Source organism: Bombus terrestris, chromosome 15 (genome assembly GCF_910591885.1).
Source record: "Bombus terrestris chromosome 15, iyBomTerr1.2, whole genome shotgun sequence".
Lineage (NCBI taxonomy): Eukaryota > Metazoa > Arthropoda > Insecta > Hymenoptera > Apidae > Bombus > Bombus terrestris.
Genome location: NC_063283.1, coordinates 6,844,327 through 6,867,561, shown reverse-complemented (window position 1 = coordinate 6,867,561; position 23,235 = coordinate 6,844,327). Strand labels below are relative to the sequence as shown.

At 36.6% G+C, this 23,235-nt stretch overlaps 2 protein-coding genes, 1 long non-coding RNA gene and 1 other non-coding gene across 9 annotated transcripts in view; 3 read left to right on the top strand and 1 right to left on the bottom strand.

The window, feature by feature from the left end:
* Positions 1 to 11,190, top strand: part of LOC110119178 — a 131,701-nt gene extending 120,511 nt beyond the window's left edge. Inside the window, exons 4-7 of one of the 5 annotated variants that reach the window (XR_007226431.1) lie at positions 5,086 to 5,217; positions 8,933 to 9,063; positions 9,218 to 9,372; positions 10,136 to 11,190. This is a non-coding gene — a long non-coding RNA (uncharacterized LOC110119178). The remainder of the gene's footprint in view (positions 1 to 5,085; positions 5,218 to 8,932; positions 9,064 to 9,217; positions 9,373 to 10,135) is intronic. The other 4 variants (XR_007226430.1, XR_002308432.2, XR_007226432.1 and 1 more) reach the window with 4 other exon arrangements.
* A 4,900-nt stretch (positions 11,191 to 16,090) lies between these two features.
* On the top strand, positions 16,091 to 18,351 carry LOC100647557 (ras suppressor protein 1). 2 transcript variants are annotated; one of them, XM_012317243.3, is made up of 8 exons: positions 16,091 to 16,330; positions 16,881 to 16,931; positions 17,005 to 17,125; positions 17,185 to 17,303; positions 17,371 to 17,453; positions 17,539 to 17,653; positions 17,743 to 17,875; positions 17,943 to 18,351. In XM_012317243.3, the coding sequence occupies exons 1-8, from the start codon at positions 16,186 to 16,188 to the stop codon at positions 18,025 to 18,027; spliced, it is 852 nt and encodes a 283-aa protein (XP_012172633.1). In that variant the 5' UTR covers positions 16,091 to 16,185; the 3' UTR covers positions 18,028 to 18,351. The 2 variants fall into 2 exon arrangements, with proteins under 2 accessions (XP_012172633.1, XP_012172634.1); XM_012317244.3 differs by having other exon boundaries at positions 16,312 to 16,420.
* An 895-nt stretch (positions 18,352 to 19,246) lies between these two features.
* On the bottom strand, positions 19,247 to 19,328 carry TRNAS-GCU. The gene has a single exon. It is a non-coding gene; the product is annotated as a tRNA-Ser (tRNA).
* A 1,437-nt stretch (positions 19,329 to 20,765) lies between these two features.
* LOC100647677 (tubulin alpha-1 chain) lies at positions 20,766 to 23,204 on the top strand. Its single transcript, XM_012317247.3, has 4 exons — positions 20,766 to 20,977; positions 21,563 to 22,392; positions 22,549 to 22,712; positions 22,861 to 23,204. Exons 1-4 carry the CDS (start codon positions 20,803 to 20,805, stop codon positions 22,988 to 22,990), a joined length of 1,299 nt encoding a protein of 432 aa, XP_012172637.2. The 5' UTR covers positions 20,766 to 20,802; the 3' UTR covers positions 22,991 to 23,204.
* Positions 23,205 to 23,235: the final 31 nt, after the last annotated feature.

Sequence of the window (23,235 nt, the reverse complement as noted above, 5' to 3'; positions counted from 1 at the left end):
TTACTAGAGAAAGTTGTCCGAATAAGAAAAAAAAAAATGAGATTGGTTAAAAGACAAAACGAAGAAAAGGAAAAGAAACGAGACAATTTAGCCGATCCTTTGTTCATGAAGCGCTCCTACGTTCAACTCCACGAACGATCTTGTTCGATTTTGGTTACGAATTCGTCAGCGTCGGTAATAAACGATTCTCATGCCCACTGACTAGCCAAGAAAAGAAACCAATGTCGATTAATCGATCGATCGTTATAAGTGCCGCGATTTCGTTAATTGCGTCCGTTTGTGCTTCTTGTAATTACTTTCACCGAAGGTTGAGAGAATTTTAATCAGAATTCTGCTTTAGAGTGGTTCCAGAACGTATGTCGCGTTTGATTTTTCTACAGAGAAGAATCATGTCGAGGATTAGCCGAGACACAAAGCAATTAGGAGGCTGAACATGTGTCGTGGCCACCGGTTTAGATTGCCAGCATTGGCAAAAGATATATTAAAGATGTTCTCATGGAGAAGTTTTTGTGCTATTCGCTTGATTATTCGTTCGTTAAAGAGGAAGTCCGTATTCAGAGCTTGTTAAGATGATTTATTGCTAGCGAAATTTGTAGTAATTAGACGCAGTGTTGTATAACGCGAAGGTTTTTCCTCGAATCTGTACTTAGATTTGTCGTTTCTTAATTATCATGAATTTTTTAATTTATACTAATAATAATTAGTTTTTTTTATTCCTCGTCGAAATAAAAAGCTGTAATTGACCGTAATTTCTCTCCCTCGTGAGAGTTTAACTTTATGCTTTTCGGTTTATATCGAGCGCTGAAAACTTTGGGCAATTAAAATCTCTCGTATTGAAAACGAATTAAATTGAAACATTGATGTGTTTTTTATATTAAAAAATAATTAGAAGACATTTTAATCTTGACTCATAGATTCGATGTATTAAGTGCGATGTAATTGAAAGATAGAAATAGAAAGTTGGTATAATTACGAACGACGACCTGAAAAATAATTGGAGGGAAGTTAGATGAATACTATGACTAAAAAAAAAATATTGATCAATCACGGGTTTTTGCGACGAGGAGTTAATGAACGTTGCGAAGATAAACGAGATTTTCGTTGCTTTTTACACGATTCCCGCCAATTTCTTTCATCGACGACGTCTAATTTAATATGAAGTTAGAGCTTGAAACAGAAAGGGAATCAATAATGCTGTCAGCTTCGAGGTATTGAAAGCCTGATGACCATCATATTTTTGTGCATTAGAGACGCGTAGGTAATTAAAAATTAAAAAGAGATTGAGGTTTTTATTGAGGAACTTCATTATTTCGATTAGTCGTCGCGCTTTCTTCTTAACAAATCAGAGTATGATACTGTTATATATGAAACATTCTGTTCAAGATGTTAGTATCTCTGTAAAAGGTGTTGGTTTCGTTCTAAATTTTACTCGCTATCAGTTCATTGAAGATTTTGATGGATTTTAAATCAAATTAATTTCATACAGTAACTTTCGCATACTTTTTATCGCTCACTCTGTGTGTTATTTTAACAATACGTACATGTCGATACATTTATATGCACCTTCGTATCCCAAGCAAATGATCCGAAATGTTACGTATCTAACTATTGAATATAAAATAATTCTTGACGCAGACAATTAGTCATAAGAATATTTTTGCATTATTTATCGCCACGAAACTTTAAATAGAATTTAATGCATAATCCAAAAGAGAAATTTTCAATGCGAAACAATAACAGAATTAACATGCCATTCCATTTGAGAAGATGACGAGTAGACTTTTCTCTGCTTAAATGTTCCTCGAAAATATATTGCACCGACTGGACTGACTAACCTTATAAAATAATAATTAAAATCTGTTTGAAATGTCAGCGGAAAGATATTCGTCTGTGCGCGACATAGAGTGGAAAATTCCAGGAATTACTGAAATTCCGCAGTTTCCCAGAGGCGAAAAGAAACGTGGGTGAAACGAGGGGGCGACGCAGATGGCGTTTTCTCGACGCTCTCGAGAGAGAAAGGAAAGAAGAAAAACGGAGGCTAAGAAAGATAGATAGTCGGGCGAATAGGTGGAAAGAGAGAGGCGAGATAACTGGCGCCAGCGCTAATAATTTCATAGTAGGTAGCCGTTGCGAAGGCATGCGCACGGCCTCCTAATCGCTGCTATCGTTTAATCGCTCGAACGTATACGATCGACAGCCACGAGTATACCGCACCAGGAAACGTAGCGCAAAAACCGGCGCCAACAACGATCTATCTTCGAGATCGGTTTCGCGCGAAAAGTCGCGCGCCGTGCGTGACGCTCGTGCATTTCAAAACAATTTTCCGTATTAATATTTAATATCCACTCACACCTTCGACCTTGCGATTGAATTAAGATTTAAATTATAGGATTGACATTCTGAGTTTTCTAATTTCATCTAGAAACTTATTTCATGGGAATGATTAGAAACGTGCATTAATGTGATATTCGTGATGTCATAATTATGTTATTAATGTATATTACGCATATACGCAGTATATTATGCAGTTATAGTGATCAATTATAGTGGTAAATCAACGGCAATAATTTATTGTCATTAGATTCTTTTAAACGAGTTTCACCTTCGATCTCGTCCATTTCAAATTAACTGCAAGATTCTCAACTTGTCTGTTTCATTGATTTATTACCTTTTGGAAAATACAAATGTTATGCAATGTATAGAGAAATCCTATTTTTCGATCTCGTTGTCCCTAAATTGTTATACAAAACTCTCAGCTTATAGATGAATTTTCCTATCTGCTGAAAAAATCAAAGTTTCTGTAAGTTTTGATGGCATTAATCTACATGGAGTATATATGGTAGTTTTTTAATTCAACGAATCTTTCCAATTCACATTCATCTTTACGTATATTTTCTTTCATAACAGCGTTTTAGGCATTGTACTAAATTCAACCATTTTATTACGAGACTCGCGTAAATGTTTACGGGAAGTACACAGGCTGCATTTTTGTTTAGCGAGGTCAGTCATAAAATGAAGTTTAGACAGACCCTCTGACCACTGTGGTTGAATGAAAACTGCGTATCATCGTTCAAAAATAAAATCCAAGTCGCGAAATAACGTAGAACAGGCGTCGAATGCGTCAATTACGAGGATTTTCAAACTCTTACCGCGTTAAACTTCGTAAGTTAAATTTATGTTACTGCGTTAAACTATATAATATAATCTACGTTGATACATTGAATGTGCTTTTATTTTCAATCGAAATTAACGTTAAACTTCTTTCCATGAGATAAAAGTAGTACTATTACTTTCTAGTGAAAACAGCATTTTTTTTATATTGTATAAAATAACTCTCGTGTTAATAACAAGTTTATTAAGCAAACTGTAAAATCTGAATGCCATTACGACGTTAACCTGCAATAATAAATTGCATAAATATGTACTCTAATTTTACGACTTACGTTCGATACAAAGTAGAAACCGAACAAATTTATGAAGCAACTTAATCTAAATCCAAACTACAATCAATTTATATCTCGCTAATAAACATCCGAGCTAATCAATCAACCAAACCAAACTCCATAAAATACCACGAACAACGAAACAAAACGAGGCATGAATCGTAAACGCGCGTGTTTGCAGATTCTCGTGCCTTCTCTCGAGTCCTCTCGCGTCTTCTAGCGATCGCGATTCGTCCCCGCAAGGAATCGTCAACTATAATTAACATACTTTTTTGCATGCTGCCCACGGGAGCCGGTTTGCCGTGAAAAAAATCACGGTAATTAAATTACCGAATAAAACATCCGCATCTTCTCTCCTCCTCGCGAAAAAAAGAGCGCAAATCGAGCGCACCAAGTCAGGCTGCAAGACGTGTCACGCGAACAGCGGAGAGGGGCCAATAAAATCACACGTCGATTCCTCCTGCTCCACATAACGAAAGCCATCGTTTTGCTCGTTTGTTCGTATGATAGCAACGGACGTTTCTGAAAAGACGAAAAAATAAAAAAAGGAAGGGAAAAAAATCGATCATTCGCTTTACACGCCGCCGTACGATTCCCGCGAAACTAGGATGACGACGAAGCGGAATCGTGATCGCCTGTAATTGGAATGCCATCCGGGCGGCGGCGGTCGATTGATGAACGACGAACGGACCGGCTGTGGATAGTTATCGTGCATCTTCCTCGCGAGCGTAGACGCGAACTTGCACGCAGGAACGCGTGTACGAACTGAGTGCAGAACCGGGCGAACGCTGCTCAGCCTACAGGATCGTTCAATAACGGTGTTTATACCGTGCAACGCTGGAAAGAAGTCATCCGTATAGATAGAATATTTAGCGATTGATTTAAATTTCTTTCTCTGTATAATTTTCATATTCTTTAGTGATTTACGAAACACGTCTCGGATACACGCGTTTCTGTGTAGAAGACACATGTGAGGCAAAGTCATATTAGATGGTGGATGACACGACTAGTCCAATTAGGTTCACGAATATACATGATCTAGACGCGTGATAATTAGATACTATAATATCAAGTGTTAAGTTAAAATCAATGTTATTTGTACTTTTGCGGTAGCCTTGACAATTTTCTAAGTGTTCTGCAGATATAGCAGAAAAGAATTTCATTGAGAATTGTACTTGTTAAAAATTGTCGATAGAACAGCGTACGAGTGGAAGACGAAGGAAGTAATTGTTTTTGCAAATAAAACTGATTCAAAAGTAACGCGTTTCAATTCAATAGGATTGATTCATTTTGTTACGAACTTTCAAACGAAATAGTGTACTGTGCAGAAATAGCGATGCTAGAAATTTTATTAATTCTACCAATCTTACAGACAAAAGTTTTATGTAAAATCACATGGGAAAACATACGAAAGCAGGAACGAAACTATAGCATTATAGAAAAATAGTGATCATTTGTTTCTTCTTTTTTTAATCTCATTTTACACGATAATAAGAGACCTCTTAGGTTTTTATATTTTTTTAAATTTGTATGTTGCATAGTCTACATAGTCTAGTGTAATGAGTAACACATATACATATCAGTAAATATACAGTGACGCGCAAGGAGAGTGTGTTACAACGTTGTCATTACTATGTTACAGCTTCTTCCGCTATTAAAAGGAAAGTTTTATGCGTGATCCTGCGTAAGTTCACAGACAGGAAAGCGTATAAACGCGACAAGAACAGCGCCGAGCGTTTATACAGGAGAAACTACAGCGCCCTCCAAAACAAAGGTCTGAAATTCAAATTCTTCCACTTTCTTGTAATTTCTCTCGCTACTAGTGGAAAGTTTTCAGTAGATCTATCCAAATTTACGTGTAGCGAAACATTGATGCAGCTACCACGCTACAGACTACAGATACTAAAACTACAGCAATTCAAACGTGCGAAAATAGAATGCACAAGAATAAGTGAGATTATGGGAAAAACCAAACGATCTCTTATCCTTACTTTGTTATGGCCCTTTCCGCTATTACCAGCAAGTTTTGCTTTGATTCTGCCTAAATCCGTCTGCAGAAAAGCATACAAACGTGACAAGAAGAACAACGTACGAACGAACGTTTACGGACCTATAGAGTCTTTCAAAAGCAATATCTCCGTATGTAATAATGTATTTTCTTAAATCCGCGCGAGCTTATACGCGAACTATATGATCATATATACAAATTACAGAGAATTAAATGCAAATTACCGAAATTAAAGGCAAGGTACAAAGAAGAAACAAAGGTTAAGGCAAAAGGGGAAGAAAGAGGTTAGTTTCGGTGGGAAAAATAATATCTCGTGATGTCCTGATTTCCTCAAAACTTCGCGAGCGTATTCGCAAGTCACACCGACGAGTATTATAGAGAACGAAATTAAGTTTAGCGCAACGGGGTTAAAATTCGAACAAAAGACAAGCGACGAAGCGAAAAGAAGGAAAGAAGGTTAGTTTGGGTGGCAGCGCGCGCAAGGCCGACCGCAAAGAACGGTGAGGGGAGGGAACGTTGGATGCACGCGCAAAATAAACGCGGTCTCGCGATCGTATAAATAAAAGCGTGGTGGCGCGCGTGCAGCGGAGATCTCTTGCTGGCGCGCGCGTACGCCCGGTGTGTCGCTTTGGAATCCAGTTTGCCGGCAGTTTTTGCAAAACTCCCGGCGGCGTGCACGTCCGGAGCACTGATTCCTGGACAACGTGACGCAATTATGCAACGTGCCACTCTTCGCCTCTCTTCTCTCCGTTCCTCCGTCACCGTTCGATACCATCGCTGACCTTGAGGCCCTCCGAACACCAGGCTGCTCTTCTAGGTGGCCTTGCCCGGTTCATGCGACCACTCGCCGCATCACGACGCGACCCTGGCCTCGGTCTTAGCCTCTAAGCGCCTGCTATATGGCTGGTTATTGAAATAAATCGGCATAACGCCTCGTTCCCGCCCCCTTTATTCCGATTTCGTCGTATAAAACGATCTTACCGTGCCTTCGAGTGAAACGACGCATCATTCCACCAGAGGATTAAAAGAACGAACGCAACCAGGGGATAAACGCAGCGTGGAATTCGGCATTTATCCGGTATTTACGCTTCGTACACCGATAACATACGTAACAGTTCGGTGTACGGATTTCTCGGACACACTAACGGGCCAAACAAGCTAATTTAATCGATCGTCGAAACGCTCGAAGGGTTGTTAAGAACGAGACATTATTATCAACGCGAGACGCGTCGTGCAGGCTCGCGGATTTTTCGACTTATTATTAGCTGACGCGGCGGAATGCTCATCCGCCTTGGACCCCACTCGCTGGTAGGATTCTTTGAGAGGCGTTTTTCTTGTTGGCAATGGCGTCGTAGACACAGCGGATATTATTAAATGCAATTTAGTGAGTCGTTCTTGTACATTGTTGGCGCTTACTTTGGATTATGGCTTGTTTTGTGCTGCACAGTGTCGGAATTAGCTGTTTCTGCATCGTTTGACTAAGAGTCGGGGAAATGCGTACTAAACTGTTTCGTTTACAGATGTGGAATATGGTTTGTGCATAAGATATTTCGTTTAACCTTGGTCACAGTTGATATCTTTGTTACTTTCGCAACTTAGAAGAATAATTAAACATAATGATTAAACGTATTCTTGGGTTCTTGAAGACAATATTATAATTAACGAGTTTTGGTACCTGGTAAAGTAGTACTATTTAACATTTTTATTCTGTCGTCATTCTTTTTGATTGAAATTGAACAATATATTTGCTTAGGATCTTTGAATCGTTACGCTTTTACACAATCTTTCCCCATTTTTCTATTGTCCTGCCACGTAACTAACTTTATACACGCAGAAGCAAAGTATAGATTATGTAAAAACACAATCTCACATCGTTAACATTAAATCACGCTACTAGGAACACGATAAAATTGTACAATAATCGAAACTATAACAATAATTGAAAATATACGCCGATAAGTTTTTCCATTAAAAAATCTCGTCGTTTTCACAATATCAAAATAGCTGTTAAAAATGATTGAATAATCCGAACTTACGCAAAAAGCCATTAATCATTCGTCGATCAACACATTTGCTACGGCTATTCGCGTGTCTCCGGGCAAAAGTTATCCTGTCGTTCGTAGCTGAAATTTAAATCTTATTTATGGTGTCAGGTGTTACTAAAGATATTATTTGACTTTTTAACTGGTATAGTTCATTTACAGCGGACGCCTAATCGAAAGGTACGCGCACGGCAGAGATATCCGCGGTATTGCCAACAGCAAGGCGCGTTTCCATGCAGCAAACGCAATACAGCCGCGCGTTCGACTGCATTGTATGTTAAAGTGTTAATGTATAGCATTACGTGCAAATTACAGGTGGCTCGACACGAATCATGAATCTAGAACTGTTAATTTACATGCTGCATGAAGTATCGATCTTGTCGCGGATAGTGGTTAACTGGATTACCTAATGCGATTTTCATTTCTTTTTCCCAGCAATCGATCGTTTAGCATCTTGCGTGAATAACGTAACTTCTTTCGCGAGCTTTTTCCGGTTTTCTTTTCATTGCAGCCTTTTTTTCGAATAACAGAGAAATGTTAGGAATATGTTGCAGTTTCTGCTGACATTGTTTATGAACTTTGTTCAGTAATTATAGGCTAATATAATAAGGTCAATATATGGTAACATTTGAATGAGAATAAGAATCGATAACACAATTTTATTACAATTTTAAAACATAATTCTATATATACAGTGGTTAAAGAAAGGATTACGCTTTTATTTTCTAACGAGTTTTAGAATCTTTTACTAGTCAGATTTTATGTTTCACTTTCACAGTATCAAATTTTCATAGTCGTGTACAGGTACCACTAAATGATACGAAATATGACATACTCAAGTCTAATTAATCACCATGTAAATATTACAATAAATACAATGGTTTAGAAATACTTTTTATACTACTAATAATATCCCTCGTATCGTACTAGAATATTATAATTAAGAACGTAAAGCATTGCAACATCGTGAGTAGTAAGAAACGTGAGTTAAGGAAACTTGAGAGAATGTAAATTCTCCGATAAGATATCGTAAATTAATAAACCCCAAATTAATCCTCTTAACCCTGTCCCATCACGACTATAAATTCATGAAACACGCGATTGGTTACTCGCATAACTATTTATGCATCGTATAAATACACAACAAATAAAATTTAATCTTGCTAACTGTACATAAGTATGCAATCGCCATTGTATTAATCTCGACCGACAGAAATTCGCTTAATTGGGTTTTAACTGAAATTTTGTTTTAATAAATGTTCTTTATACGCAACGCGGATATATCGAGAGAATGATGGTAGCTGGTTTGGCGAATCTATACTTCCTGTGCGGTTACCAAGAGATCTGGCATGAGCCAGCAGAGTGGACCTGTCGCCAACGTTAATAAGGCGCCGATATGACGCCAGCGTGCGATTTAAAACACCATTTTCGTGGCACAGGCCGTTATGAGATACCGGTATACCGGCCGATCCAGACACAGGCAGCTTCTGTTTTCGGCAATGAGGATGTCAGACAAGTTACGACACGGCCAGCAGGTGTTACGACTGGACAGCCAGTTCAGGAGGCCCAGGTATTTCCTCCTTTTTCCTCTCTATCTCTCTTCCTCATTCGTTTCGTCATTTTTCATTTTCCTTTGATCCGGTTGTAACCAGTCGACCGAACGTGGCTACTGTTTAACTTTTGTCGCGTGTATCGGCGATCACTGATTGCCTTTTCGATTCCAGTTACATTGCTACCATCGCGGGAGGACGCGTGACGACGATCGAATCAAGAAGAAACGTCGCTGTTATCTTTCTAGAAGCATGATTGCAATTTTTAGCAATTTTATTTACTTCGGTCGAAGTTGTTCTACTATTTGGACAGTTGGAATAGTAAATCGGTAATAAACAGTATATATGTATGATATTTCAGATTTAATCAGTGGAAAATGATACTATTTTAAAAGACTTAACAGGATTTGGATATCTGGGTCAATTAGATACATCTTGATACCTTGAATTTAGCACTGCTATAAGTAGTTATGGACGTAAATCAAGAGTGTAGATAATGTCAACACTGGAATCTTAGATACAGTCACTTTTATTATTCTTGTTTCTTTCTTCCTTATTAATTTTTGTGGCTTTGAGTTTCAGAACTTTGATATTTAATAATCATATTTTTATTGTAATATTATACGTATAATCCTTCATATATTAATAAAAATGAATATTAACATTGTCAAGAACGCTTTTCTGTACATTCTTAACAATTACAAAGATAAAATATCTAAATCTACTATTGTAGTTCCAGTAATACAAGTAGTGCTTATTAATTTCTCAGTGTATTATTCAAGTTGGTTCTCCTTTGAACAGAATCCCATTTACAAGATCATTCTGTTCATTCCCAAACAACTAGCAAAAATTATTTCTTTCTCAGCTCGCCATTGAAACATTGAACGTCTCGATTTAATAAAACCTAAACTTATTATCCAGCTGCCGATTTCCACGTTCCCATAACTCCGTATTCGTAGAGAAATACGCACCAACCGATCATCTGAAACCGATAGACAGCATACATACACACACAATACCTTCGATCTTTTATTCTACAGAGAACATATAAAAAGAATGCTCCTTGCACAATCAGCGACGTCTCTTTTGCAGAAACTCGAACAGTGCCAGGGTGTACGGAGGCTCGCGACTACCAAGTGCATTCTGATACGCGAGGGAAGGCGGAGGAGGCGGCGGAATGGCTAGGATCTGCGGTCTGCTACATCTATTTATAGCGTACGCCATGCTAATGCATGTGCGCCTATGCACCACGCTAACACCACGTCCCAAGCATAACGGGCTTTTACATGCTGCACTGGATATTCCACGTGGACTCCCCTCCTACGTCGCAGCGCTGCCCCTTTCTCCAAGGATCGCCTGTTTCTCGTGGGCTCCGCCGCCGTTGTCCGCGGAGGTCTCATCCCGGCCATACACGCGTGCGAACGCACGTGCGCCTGTCTCGAAGAGGAACGCACCCAGAGAGCCCGCGTTCTTCGAGATTTATGCACGGGCGCAGGTCCCCCTGTGTAAAAGACGAGCTCGCGCGCGCGTAGGCTTTTCCGGTCACGCTGCGATCAACCTGACTCTTAAAATGCTGTTGAACTCGATTTTTATTGATCCTCTTCACTTCGTCTAGTTCCAAGTATTCTTTTACACGTGGCGAAATAGAGCTCTGCTTGAGAGACCTCCTGCGCGATAATTTACCGAATAATTGTATTTTTGTGGAGCGGGTGAGTGACAGGTCGTAGATGACGAAGATTGCTAGGGTCCTAGGCGTTTCTTTTTATTTTACATCGAATAGTAGAAGTAGGATAGACGTAGAATAGGTATGGAATTTCAGTTGATCTATCGCTAAATCTGTTACAATGACAACTTATTCGCGCCACTTGTAACTTGTGACTTGTACAATTTTGGTGGTAATATCGATCCAAATAAGTTCGGTAAGAGGGTCCAGGTGAGTAATGATTTATCAAGTAGATTTCCGGAGTAGTATCTCCAAAGATCTCTGAAGAATATTACAGCTTTTGGTATATAATGTCGTGGACAATTGTTTGAATCAATGCAATGTATTTACATGCCTATTGTACGCTTGGTCAAAATCAAAGGAGGATTTCATAGAACACTTGCTAAGAATTACATGAATAAAGGACGAATTAATTGACTAAAGAGCCATGCTGTTTCATAAGATACACAACTATGATGGAAGATGAATGTAGGATATAAATTCACCATAACAAAGAATAACAATAAACGAAAAAAGATCCTTCGTTTCACAGAACTATGGGAAGAAACAATATACAATAATTGCCTCGTCGTGTTGTATCAAAGCTATAGAGCTTAAAGCAACAAGTTGTTGAAAATAATCAGATTAAAACTGGTAGCAAAGGTACACCATAAATCTCATTGATACTTACTACCAACCTTAACCGCAACCAACCAACTTTTTAATTTCTACATCGACTTACTGTTTCGCTCTTCGTCTTTTAAGTTAGGTAGCTCCCCAGAACAAGAGGAACAAGACACACCAAGCAAATTAACCTTCAGTCTTAGTCGGCTGATAAACGGCCTCATATGGGATATCTAAATATCGCGAAGGCTCTAAAAGTCCCGCGCAACCCTGAGCGCGAAATTTACGTTCGATTCGCATCCATCGCGGGCGAATATAAGTGTCGAGGCGCTACGTCTTCTGTACACCTCGGGCGTTATAACTTCGGCAGTTGTTACTTATAAATTATCATCGTAACAGTTATAACTCATAGATCGTACGACGCCTTATAACTTATAGTCGCGGCCGTACAAGTTATAAACGCGGTGCATGTAATTTATATGTTACGTGCTGCCGATGTTATAAAACGTCCGGCCGACTAACAAACAGTATTATTCGATACAAGATTATAATACGCGTCCGACAATCGCCCAACGTCCATTTCTTTCCATTGCAACGATCTCGAAGATGCATTTATATCGACGCTCGTGTCATTTTGCATTTGCGTCTCCATCAGATCGTGCCGAATAAATCGATGCGCGCATCTTTCTGCGCATAGCGGGTCACGTGACATTCACTTCGAAAAGAAATTGCCGCTTGATCTTCTCGAACTTTGATGGGTTCGTGTTTTGATTAAAATGTAAAAAGTAATTGTTGGCAAATGACGAATATCGATAATAATTCTTTGTAATATTAACGTTAAGTAATTTTACTCACATCGTAAAATTTAGGGAATAAACATAAAATATAATAAAGGACGAAGGAAAGTTTGCCTAACCTATGTAAGTGATACAGAAAGTAGCACAATTTTATGAAACAGACTGTACATTTGATAAGAACAAATGAACAAATATGACATGCATAATTGAAAAATATCTAATAGAAAAATTACCAATATGTACATATACGCAAATAAATCACTTGGCAAACTAAACTTTCTTTCGTCTACTACTGCAAATCGTTTATCTATCGTGCAAAAATAAAAATTGCTTCCTGTTACTATGCCAGAAAATTAAAAAGTTTTCAGAGCGATAACGGAAAAACTTCAGAAGCCTGATCGACCCGGAGGAAGTTAATGAACGTTATCCGCCATTATAAAAGCTTCTTCAATGCCATGATCGTGTGGATGATTTCCGCCATTACGGATATGACAGAAAGAAATGTCGCGACGTTTAATCGGCCGATTCGAGCGTTTTTCACGGAGTATGAAACGAGATTTGCTTTTTCAGACAACGATGACGGTAAATTAACCGATAATGTAGCTTGGTACTGATTACTGGATAGCAATGATGGATGCAGGAGGGGCATCCCTCGAACAGCTCTGTCCTTTACGGTGTACGCCAAGGTCGGTAACCTCAGGACGCCCTCAGGTACTCTTTGGCGCCACACTCTTCGTACTTTTAACGCAGACGAGGTACAGGTCGACTTACCGCGTTGTCCTGCCCTGTTGGTAGTGATGGGTTGTCAAGCACTTCCAATCGCATCGGATACGTGCGTGTGGCGAACAATTCGAAACACTTCGAACAGGATTCGATACGCTGAAACTCCTGAAAGCTTGAAAGTCTTGGAAATCTTAAAAGGCATAGAAGTCTTGGAAATCTTGCAGATCTTAGAAATCTTGTAAGTCTTGGAAATCTTAACAATGTTGAATGTCTTGAAAGTCTTGTAAGTCTTGGAAAAGCTAAAGATCTTGAAAGTCTTATAAGTCTTGGAAAACCTAAAGATCTTGAAAGTCTTGTAAGTCTTAAGTCTGGCGAGTCTTAGAAGTCTTAAAAATCTTGTTAGTCTTAGAAATCTTGTAGGTCCTAGGAATCTTAAAAGTCTTGTAAGTCTTAGAAATCTAAAAAATCTTGAAAGTCTCGAAGGTCCTGATTATTCCGATAAATCTGGAAAGCTTGAGGTGTAGTCAATATTTTACAAGCATTTTAAATGCTTTAATCCAAACAGTATGTATCATTGACGTTAAATATTAAAGAGAATTTATTGAGAAAATTTAAGATGTCGGAGACGCGAACAACTTTCCAAACTTTCAGTGAAGTGAATCGAATTTTGACAGTCTTGAAAAACATCGATTCGTTTCGAAACGATCGATGAGTTTCCAATACCCATCACTGCCTTCTATCACTGCCATCGCTTTGTTAACAAACAAAACACCGCGTGCTGGCCTCGAAGGAGCGTCGCGATTCTTCTGGGTTAGAATCCTTCGGGGAAGGAGCTGCCTAGGATTTATACGAGGGAGGTTGAAGGAATACACGCCGATGGTAATCGATGTATACGATCTCGAGGAGAAGGTCGATTATACCTGGCGATCGAAGTAATTTGATTAATTTTCCAGTTGTTAGGTTAAGTATTATCGCTGCTGATATTTTCGCGTGATTAATGTGAGTATTGTTGAAGTTGACTCGTGATGAGGTTAGATTCGCGATAATTCGAACGATGCGCGATTTTTGTCGATCAAGAATGATTTAGGTGGGAAAAAGGTGCAATGCGCTTTAGGAACAGAAGATGAATAATAGCCAGGATAGTTAAATTAAAGTTTGGAAATATTTATGAAGATATTTTTATAGCCTGCGGAATACTATGAGGAAGAGATGGAAATCTTATAATTGGGTTTTGATATTTATGCTTTATGTAAGCATCTATTAAATTACTGTCATGGTTTTCTTACAGTACGTGATGAAAGTATTTTTCTAACGTATTAAAAATATACTGGCGGCCGTAAATCGGACGTATAGCGTACGTTTTCTAAACAACGTTTATATTTTTATCGAATATAAACGATTATATTCCGTATATTCGAATTACCATATATTCTAGAATTATGCGTGGATTAACGTTCACCAGTTTTCTTCACGTTTTAAACACACAGCATCCTATTTACAGTTTACTACAAATAGAAATAAAAACAATTTTAATACCGAAGAATCTCGTAAACGTCTTTACGGGTATAACTTCATCCGTCAGAATTATTTCATAGATTCTCCGACATACAACGAATAAGAATTAAAACTATCAATTATTCTTAATTTTTGAAGCTCAGTCAGAAGCAAATATAATAAAAGTAAATATAGTACGAGTAATAAATAAAATAAATTTGTAACGCAAGAAGGAAATATTATTTCAAATGAAATATTTCGTACAAAAATGAAAAAAAAAAACGCTTTTGAGAAAATATCTCAGTCTTCTTGCGTGCTTGAAATATGCAGATATGGGCATATGAGGAAAATGAATCGGTGTCAATCAACAGCCGGAAGGTGTGTGTCTTCGGTCCTTGATCTCGTTCCCTTTAAGAGCCGCGAGTAAAACTCATTTTCTGCTGTTCTTATTTATCATTAATATCACTGAACGCACATCGCTGTTCCACTGAAACCCATCTTGGAATGCGAGCCGCTCCGATTTCAACCGCAGTTCGACCGGGCAAAAATTCTTAACATTGCTGAAACCGGCCGATGAGGTTATCGCATCATTCGCTCGATACCGGCCGGTAATTACGAGACGCAATTACATAAACCGCCTTTTTATCTTCGTTAATTAGTTATACACGCGTACGACGCTGCATTATGTATATCGCCGATTAATGCTTCGTTACTGTTCGCTAATCGTGCTAATCGTTTCGATTATGATCTGTCGGTAATTATTCGGAATTGCATTGCCTCCCTTCTATACGACATAAAGCGTATCTACGTTCGCTGTATTTACATAGGTAAGATGTAAGGTTGCATGGGTTTCACGGATAGGTGAGAATGTATTATGGGATTAAGTTAGTGCATAGACGAGATGAAATGGTCCTGAAAGAAGATCGAATTCGTGTCGCCATCTGTAGATGGATCAATAACTTGGGTGGAAACGCTCCTTGGGTAAGAATTGTATATTAAAATCCATAGTAGGATAGTTCTATTAAAATATGTATTTAATAAAGTATTGTGAAATATAAGAATTCACTACGTTTCTGATATAAGCTTAATTTTATAATTTTTTAAAAAGTGCAGTAATTTTTATATATTTTATATTTTATGTGTAATTTATAATATGTTACAAGTACACGAAGCTTTTGCTACTAACAACGTAAAGCTTTTGAATAAACTTAATCATTTCAATTCCACAAGATTGAAAGAAAAGTTAAATCGCAGTACATATACAGTGTATAATTCATTACAGAATATGAAATTTACCGGGATACGACAAACAACTTTGAAGTCTCAAAACATATGCACGTACATATCTTACAATCCTAAAAAGATATAAATTTACAATATTTTGATTCCGCCGCGTGACCAATGCAAGTGAAGCACTTTTCGTACGAAAATAACGATAAAAAATTTATAATTACTCGATGTACGGTACAGTGTCTCCCGTTTTCGAATCGCCACTAAGCGCCTGTTTTCTACCAGCTATGTGCAGCTTGGTACGAACGCACGTTTTCTGCGTCCGCTGTGCGATTGCATATTCCTCCCAACAGAAGCGTTGGTGAAAGAAATGTGCATATAGTTCTGTCGTTTGACCGCTAGAGGCGGTAATTTGTGGTGCGTGTTTTGACTGAATTTCTCCCATCATCAGCGATCTCCCTACTCATCTCTGATAAAATGAAGTCAGTGAGTCGTGTCGTGTGTCAAGTTGCGGGAGGTTGCGCGCATGTTTATTTAAAGCATACTGACGTGTGTGTAGAATTGCGCGCGCAATGAATCAGGCACCAGTGTCGTGTATTCCAGCGGGGAAGATGTCAAAAGCGAAGAAGGTGCTCGATGAGGCCCGCGAGATCCAGAATCCGGAGTTGGATCTCGCGGATAAGAGTATCTCGACATTCGAGGAGATGCCAGGATTGCGTGAGTCTACCATATCTTCGTGGGTCTCGTTCCGTTCGCCAAATTAGGCAACTTGTCCTGACTGGTTTTTGGAGCGGATGGAAATCCGAGGTGGCCATTTGTTGCTTGTCCACGCTGTGGGCGTGTCCACGCATGCGCGGACAAGGACTTTGAAAGATAATACTTTAAAAATCTGGAACATTGTTGACAAAAATAATTTTTCTTTGTGAATTCTTTCATTTTTAAATTAACATAAATGTTTGCAGTATCATTACTGATATTATTATTGAGTATATTCATATTATTTTATTAACTATATTTTATTTATTGTTTTGAAACACATTTTTAAGCTCCAAATGTTTGAAATGATGATTGTTTTGTTAACAGGAGTGATGTTTCTTTTTAATTTCTGAATTAATATGAATATCCACTCAATGGTTGTTGATATTGTTGATCATATTCTTCAATTTAATAATAATTTAATAATATTAGTTCATTTGGCAATTTGGAACACATATATTTAAGCTTTAAATGTTTACAATGGTAGACCAAGATATTTTTTCTGTTTCAGTTAATATGATTAACATTACAAGGTTGACTTTGAGTCACAATAAAATTCAAGGTAGATTTACAAATATTTTTACACTTATTTGTGATAAATTATATCTTTTATTTATATCGTTTCCTTTATACAGCTGTACCACCAGGTCTTGCAAATCTAGTCAATTTGGAGATATTGAATCTGTTTAATAATCATATTACCGAGCTTCCAATTTCATTGTCACAAATGCCAAAGCTACGGATTCTTAATGTAGGGTAAGTTCTTTACTTGAATTATCGTTAATTTACAACATTTTATTTAAATACATTTACAGGATGAACAGATTAGATGTGCTTCCACGTGGATTTGGTGCTTTTCCAGTATTAGAAGTCTTAGATTTAACTTATAATAATCTGAGCGAGAAGAATTTACCAGGAAACTTTTTTATGATGGGTTAGTAACATTTTAATGTTTTAAGATTATATTTAATTATATATTCAAAGAATACTTCTTTTTACAGAAACCTTAAGAGCACTATATTTAGCTGATAATGATTTTGAATATCTACCTCCTGAAATTGGGCAATTAAAAAATTTACAAATCGTAAGTAATAGCATGTTCTTGTATTAAAATATGGTTTTGTTCCTCTTATTTATTCCTAGCATCTAATTGTGTGTTTCTATTGCAGCTTGTATTGAGGGAAAATGATTTAGTCGAATTACCAAAAGAAATCGGCGAATTAACGCGACTCAGGGAATTACACATTCAAGGGAATCGATTAACGGTTTTACCTCCTGAAATAGGTATATATACTCATGTAAAATAAGATTAACATCTTTAAAAAAAAAAGGATGGATCCAATAAAAAAAATAATCTAAATTTAATAATTTAGGAAATCTGGATTTAGTAAGTAATAAAGCAGTGTTTAGAATGGAGTTTAATCCATGGGTTATACCAATAGGCGATCAACTGCAAGTTGGCATTTCTCATGTTATGGATTACATACGTTCTGAAACATATAGATAGTATGTATTATCTACTTATTTTAAACATAAGCGCTTATTGGGTTATCTTATAATCGTTTTTTTCCAGTGTATATAGCCGACACCAAAGCGCCAAAGGGCCGCCACCACCGATAGAAAACGACAAGAGTAAGAAAATATCGCGTATTCGTTAAAACGGAACAGAAAATGATTGACTAACACGATCAAAAATATTTCTAAACTAATATAACTTCTTTTAATTCACTCACTGCCAAGAATCTCATAGCTTAACATATTTACAATCTGAAGGGTGCCTTAATGATTAACACAGAAATAGATGTCACACATTTCAATTTTGCAACCAGTGACACATATACAACATTAATTATATATTATATGTATAATCTACTGTTATACTATTCAAATTTGACGATTAATATATAATAAATGCTATTTTTATAATAATTAAATAATAAATATAATTTGGATAAATAAACAATACTTTATATAGAATGAAACTTACGAGTGTTTCCTTGTAGCAGTTTTGATTTTTATTTATGACACTGCCTGTCTCTTTCTCCAGATTAAATGTAATTGCATGCAATTCATTTCTGTCTTATATAACTAACATGCAAGCAATAATTAACTTGTCGAATTTGCTTCACGTACGATGTTTGTACAAACATATGCATGTATTTCCCACATCTCACATTTCATACTCCTTACTTCATTTCTCAATACTCACATCTGACATCCAATATTCCCTATCTCATACTAATATTCCACTTCTTACATCTAATATCCTTCATCACGTCTTACTTCTCACTTTTCAAATTTAAGTCTAATAATTCTATTTATTCAGATTAGACAATTTTCTGTGGATTTTGTGAATTAATTTTGTTTGTGGGAAAAACCGATTTCTTATGGATCTTGTTAGAAATTGGTTAGAAATGAATTTCATTTTATAGGTTGCATTGTATGATATGTGGGAAAATTTCTGTTTATTATGTATGATGTTTTAGAGCATAAGATATAGGAAATGAATTTAGGAAAATTGGTAGTTTGATTTTGGATGTAGGGAAAAGGTAATAGGGCGTAGGATATGGAATGTAGGAAATACGCGGAATATGAGATATGGTTTAATAAATATTGGACGTAGGATGTGAGGAAATACCTATGAAGAATATACTGCAACATAACGAATATGGAAATATGAGACGTAAATTGAGATATGCGCTGTAGAAATTAGGATGGAAGATGTACCATATAGAAGTGAAAATACGAAATAAATAAATATATATATATTCATTAGTTTTAGTATTTAATAAGTATATGATTTCCTATATGAGTGTTACGTGAATAATTCGAAAATAACAGATCAAATTCAACAAAATGTTACAAGCAAAAAGTAATCGACGAGGATGGGATTCGAACCCACGCGTGCAGAGCACATTGGATTAGCAGTCCAACGCCTTAACCTCTCGGCCACCTCGTCCGCTTGATGTAGCTGAAAAAATGTTCTTGCAACAGGGGTGATCATCATTCAGGGGTGACTAATCTCTTCAAAAATTGAACTTTATTCGTCAATAGTAATTGCTAACATATATATTTTAACAATCTTTGATAACCTTCAGAACATTAAGAACAATTTAATAATTTCAAGATACATTACACATTAATTTTTTAATATATTATTACTTAAGGCAAAAATTCTAAAATATTAGGATATGCTTATAATATTAGTATTTGTATAAAAATATATGTACCATATAGTATTAATCTGTATAAACTACATAGAAAACTAAAGATACTGTAAGTATTGATAAGACAGAATAAGGGGTAGATCAATAAAAAGATCGTTCTTTTAGTGATTAAGCAAAAACAGAAAATCTAGGAATATTGTTCAATTACAAATTATTGTAACCATATAATTCTCAACGAAGTTATTTGATAAATGAATATTTTTACATAGAAAAAATTAAACAATTGTTTTATTATTTACCCGTAACTAAATTCCTAATCCTATTCCTATCAATTTCATTCTAGAAATAAGTAGTTTGGCATATTTTTAGGCGCACTTCTGAAAAGAATTTCTTAAGACTGACATTACCACAAGTACGAGGAAACTTGCTGACTTTCTGTTTTCAACCAAACAAACAAATCAATGTTTGCAAACAATCATTGAAAATGTAAATAAACAAGCATAAAAATTGTAAATGAACAAAATGAACAAGCCAGCGTTTGCAAACAAATCCAAGATTAAAAATTAGCGAGCCAGAAGAATTCTTGTCGCTCGAAGTTTTCGGAAATTTCGTAAATAAATAAACCAATGTTTATAAACGAAACTCGAAAGCGTAAATAAACAAATTCATATTTGTGAGCGAAGCAGGAAATAATGAAATAATTTCTTGAAAACTCAAAATCAATGTAAGAAGCGATTCTGTAGTTTGCAATTGAAACACCGTATGTTTCATTACAAATTGTTATTTCTTAGCAACGGAAACAAAATCCTTTCACAAAATGTGTCGTTCATTCAGTTGAATTCGGACGTTCATCCTGTGAAGATTCGTCTAGCCTACTTTTTGTTCCACCGATTACCGATAATTCGCCATAATGGTAATTATTTATTTAATTTTCTCGTATAAGAAAATATTCCAATAATTGCCTGTAAGAATATATAAAATCTAACATTTTAAGGTCCCCAAACTTATCCAAAAAGATTTACATTTACTAGGAAGCAAACTCTAAATCATTCAATCTAATCGTTATTAATTTACGTTAATAATTTAAATCATGTCTAATAACAGCGAGCGCATTACTACATATTATTAATTAATTTGTGTATATTAATAATTATAATATTACAATAATAAAACTGATACGAAAGAAAAATAATTTTTAAAGAATAAATTTATTTAATTTTTCAGCGTGAAGTACTGTCGGTTCACATTGGCCAAGGCGGCGTCCAAATGGGCAATGCTTGCTGGGAATTATATTGTCTGGAACATGGCATACAACCTGATGGCATGCTTCCGCCTCAGAGCTGTTCTAGCGATGAGGGTTTTCAAACTTTCTTCAGCGAGACCGGCGGTGGAAAATACGTCCCACGGGCTGTATTTCTGGACCTTGAGCCCACAGTCATTGGTAGATTTAATTTAAATAACATAAATTTTATTTAAAAATTGCTCTGAGCAAATCATCTTGTAGTTCTTTGTCGTGTCATACTTTATTCTAACCTAATCACAAGGAATAAATAAATATTACGTATTCAGGATACTACAGTATTTCGCATAATATATGTATTATAAAATATTATATATTATTTGAAAAAAATATGAAAGTAAAAGAAACTCTAATTTCCAGTATATACAATCATTCTTTGTATAAAGTTTCTTCTGTATATAAAGTTTGAACGTAGGGACACACTACTCTCAGTCGTATTATTTACTATAAGCTTCTCTGCAAACATAATACAATAGACATATTTTATACGATATATAAACAGACCGCGGATTTTTACGAATTTATGGGAAACTTGAAGATACAAAAATGCACAGAATGCGCTTGCAAGAACCATATAAAGTATTCAATTTTCTAAATTATATTTACAAAATTACGAACTTACATAAATATTCGCAGTCTGGTTATAAAATATGATACATGCCATAAGAATGTAAGAAAGTGACAAAAATCTCGATTTCCAACATCCCCAAACGTTCTACATTTTAGACGAAGTTCGGACAGGAACCTACCATCAGCTATTTCACCCCGAACAACTAATTTCCGGTAAAGAGGACGCGGCGAACAATTACGCTCGAGGGCACTATACTCTGGGAAAGGAAATAATCGACCTGGTTCTGGACAGAATTCGCAAGATCGCCGATATGTGCACCGGTCTCCAAGGATTCCTAATTTTCCACGCATTCGGCGGTGGTACCGGTTCAGGATTCACCAGCCTTCTAATGGAGCGCCTCTCCATGGACTATGGCAAGAAAGCTAAGCTCGAGTTCGCCATTTATCCCTCTCCACAAATTTCCACCGCGGTGGTAGAACCTTACAATGCCATCTTAACTACGCATACGACACTAGAACACTCGGACTGCGCGTTCCTTGTCGATAACGAGGCGATCTACGATATCTGCAGGCGAAACTTAGATATAGAAAGACCAACCTATACGAATTTGAATAGATTAATTGGGCAAATAGTGTCTTCTATCACGGCTTCTTTGAGGTTCGATGGAGCGCTGAACGTGGATCTAATGGAGTTCCAAACGAATTTGGTTCCGTATCCCAGGATTCACTTTCCTTTGGCTACATATGCGCCAATTGTTTCGATTGAAAAAGCTTATCATGAGCAATTGACGGTGATGGAGTTAACGTCGTCTTGTTTCGAGCCTGCAATGCAAATGGTCAAATGCAATCCACAGAGAGGAAAATATATGGCGTGCTGCTTGTTATATAGAGGTGATGTGGTCCCGAAAGATGTGAACGCGTCTATCGCGACTATTAAGACGAAGAGGGCGATACAGTTCGTCGATTGGTGCCCTACCGGTTTTAAGGTAGAAGGATTTTATTTTAGTAGTAAAAGAACTTGTGTTTTATAAGATCTATAATCATTTTTATTTGAAATGTTCTTAACTGAAATATTAGGTGGAAAAATAGAAATATATTTTGAGGTGTGGTAGATAGTTAAAGACGCAAATTTGATTTTTTAGGTAGGAATTAATTACCAACCACCAACAGTAGTTCCTGGAGGGGATCTCGCCAAAGTACAGCGAGCTATGGCATTGCTTGCAAACACTACTGCAATCGCTGAGGCATGGACCAGACTAAATAGAAAATTTGATCTTATGTTCGGCAAACGTGCATTTGTTCATTGGTAAATTATATATGACCATGATACAAAGATAAATTAGGAAAAGAAAAATTCCTCCATTACTTGAGACTTTTATTCTCGACTAGAAATATTTTGTTTAATGAAATATAAATTCATGTTTCAAAATTAAATTTCAAATTTTCAAATCTAGGTACGTGACAGAGAGTATGGACGAAAGTGAATTTAACGAAGCCAGGGAAGATCTGGCCGCTTTAGAAAAAGATTACGAGGAAGTTGGCATGGACTCGACGGACGCTGGCGAAGGCGAAGATGAAAACTAAATGGACGACATGTTCCTGTCAGAAAACCATCTTTTTACACAGGAATATTTCAGGAGAACGACCAATTCCTACATCTATTTTATATAAGCTGTACACTGTTTTCGTCGATTTTCTTTGTACTTGTCATTGTTTTAATAGATAGCATTATTTTTAATGTATATATACACATTTGTAAACTTTTATATTGTAAATAAAGGTTTATTTTTTTTCTAAATTCTTCTATCTTCTATCTTTAATACTAAACT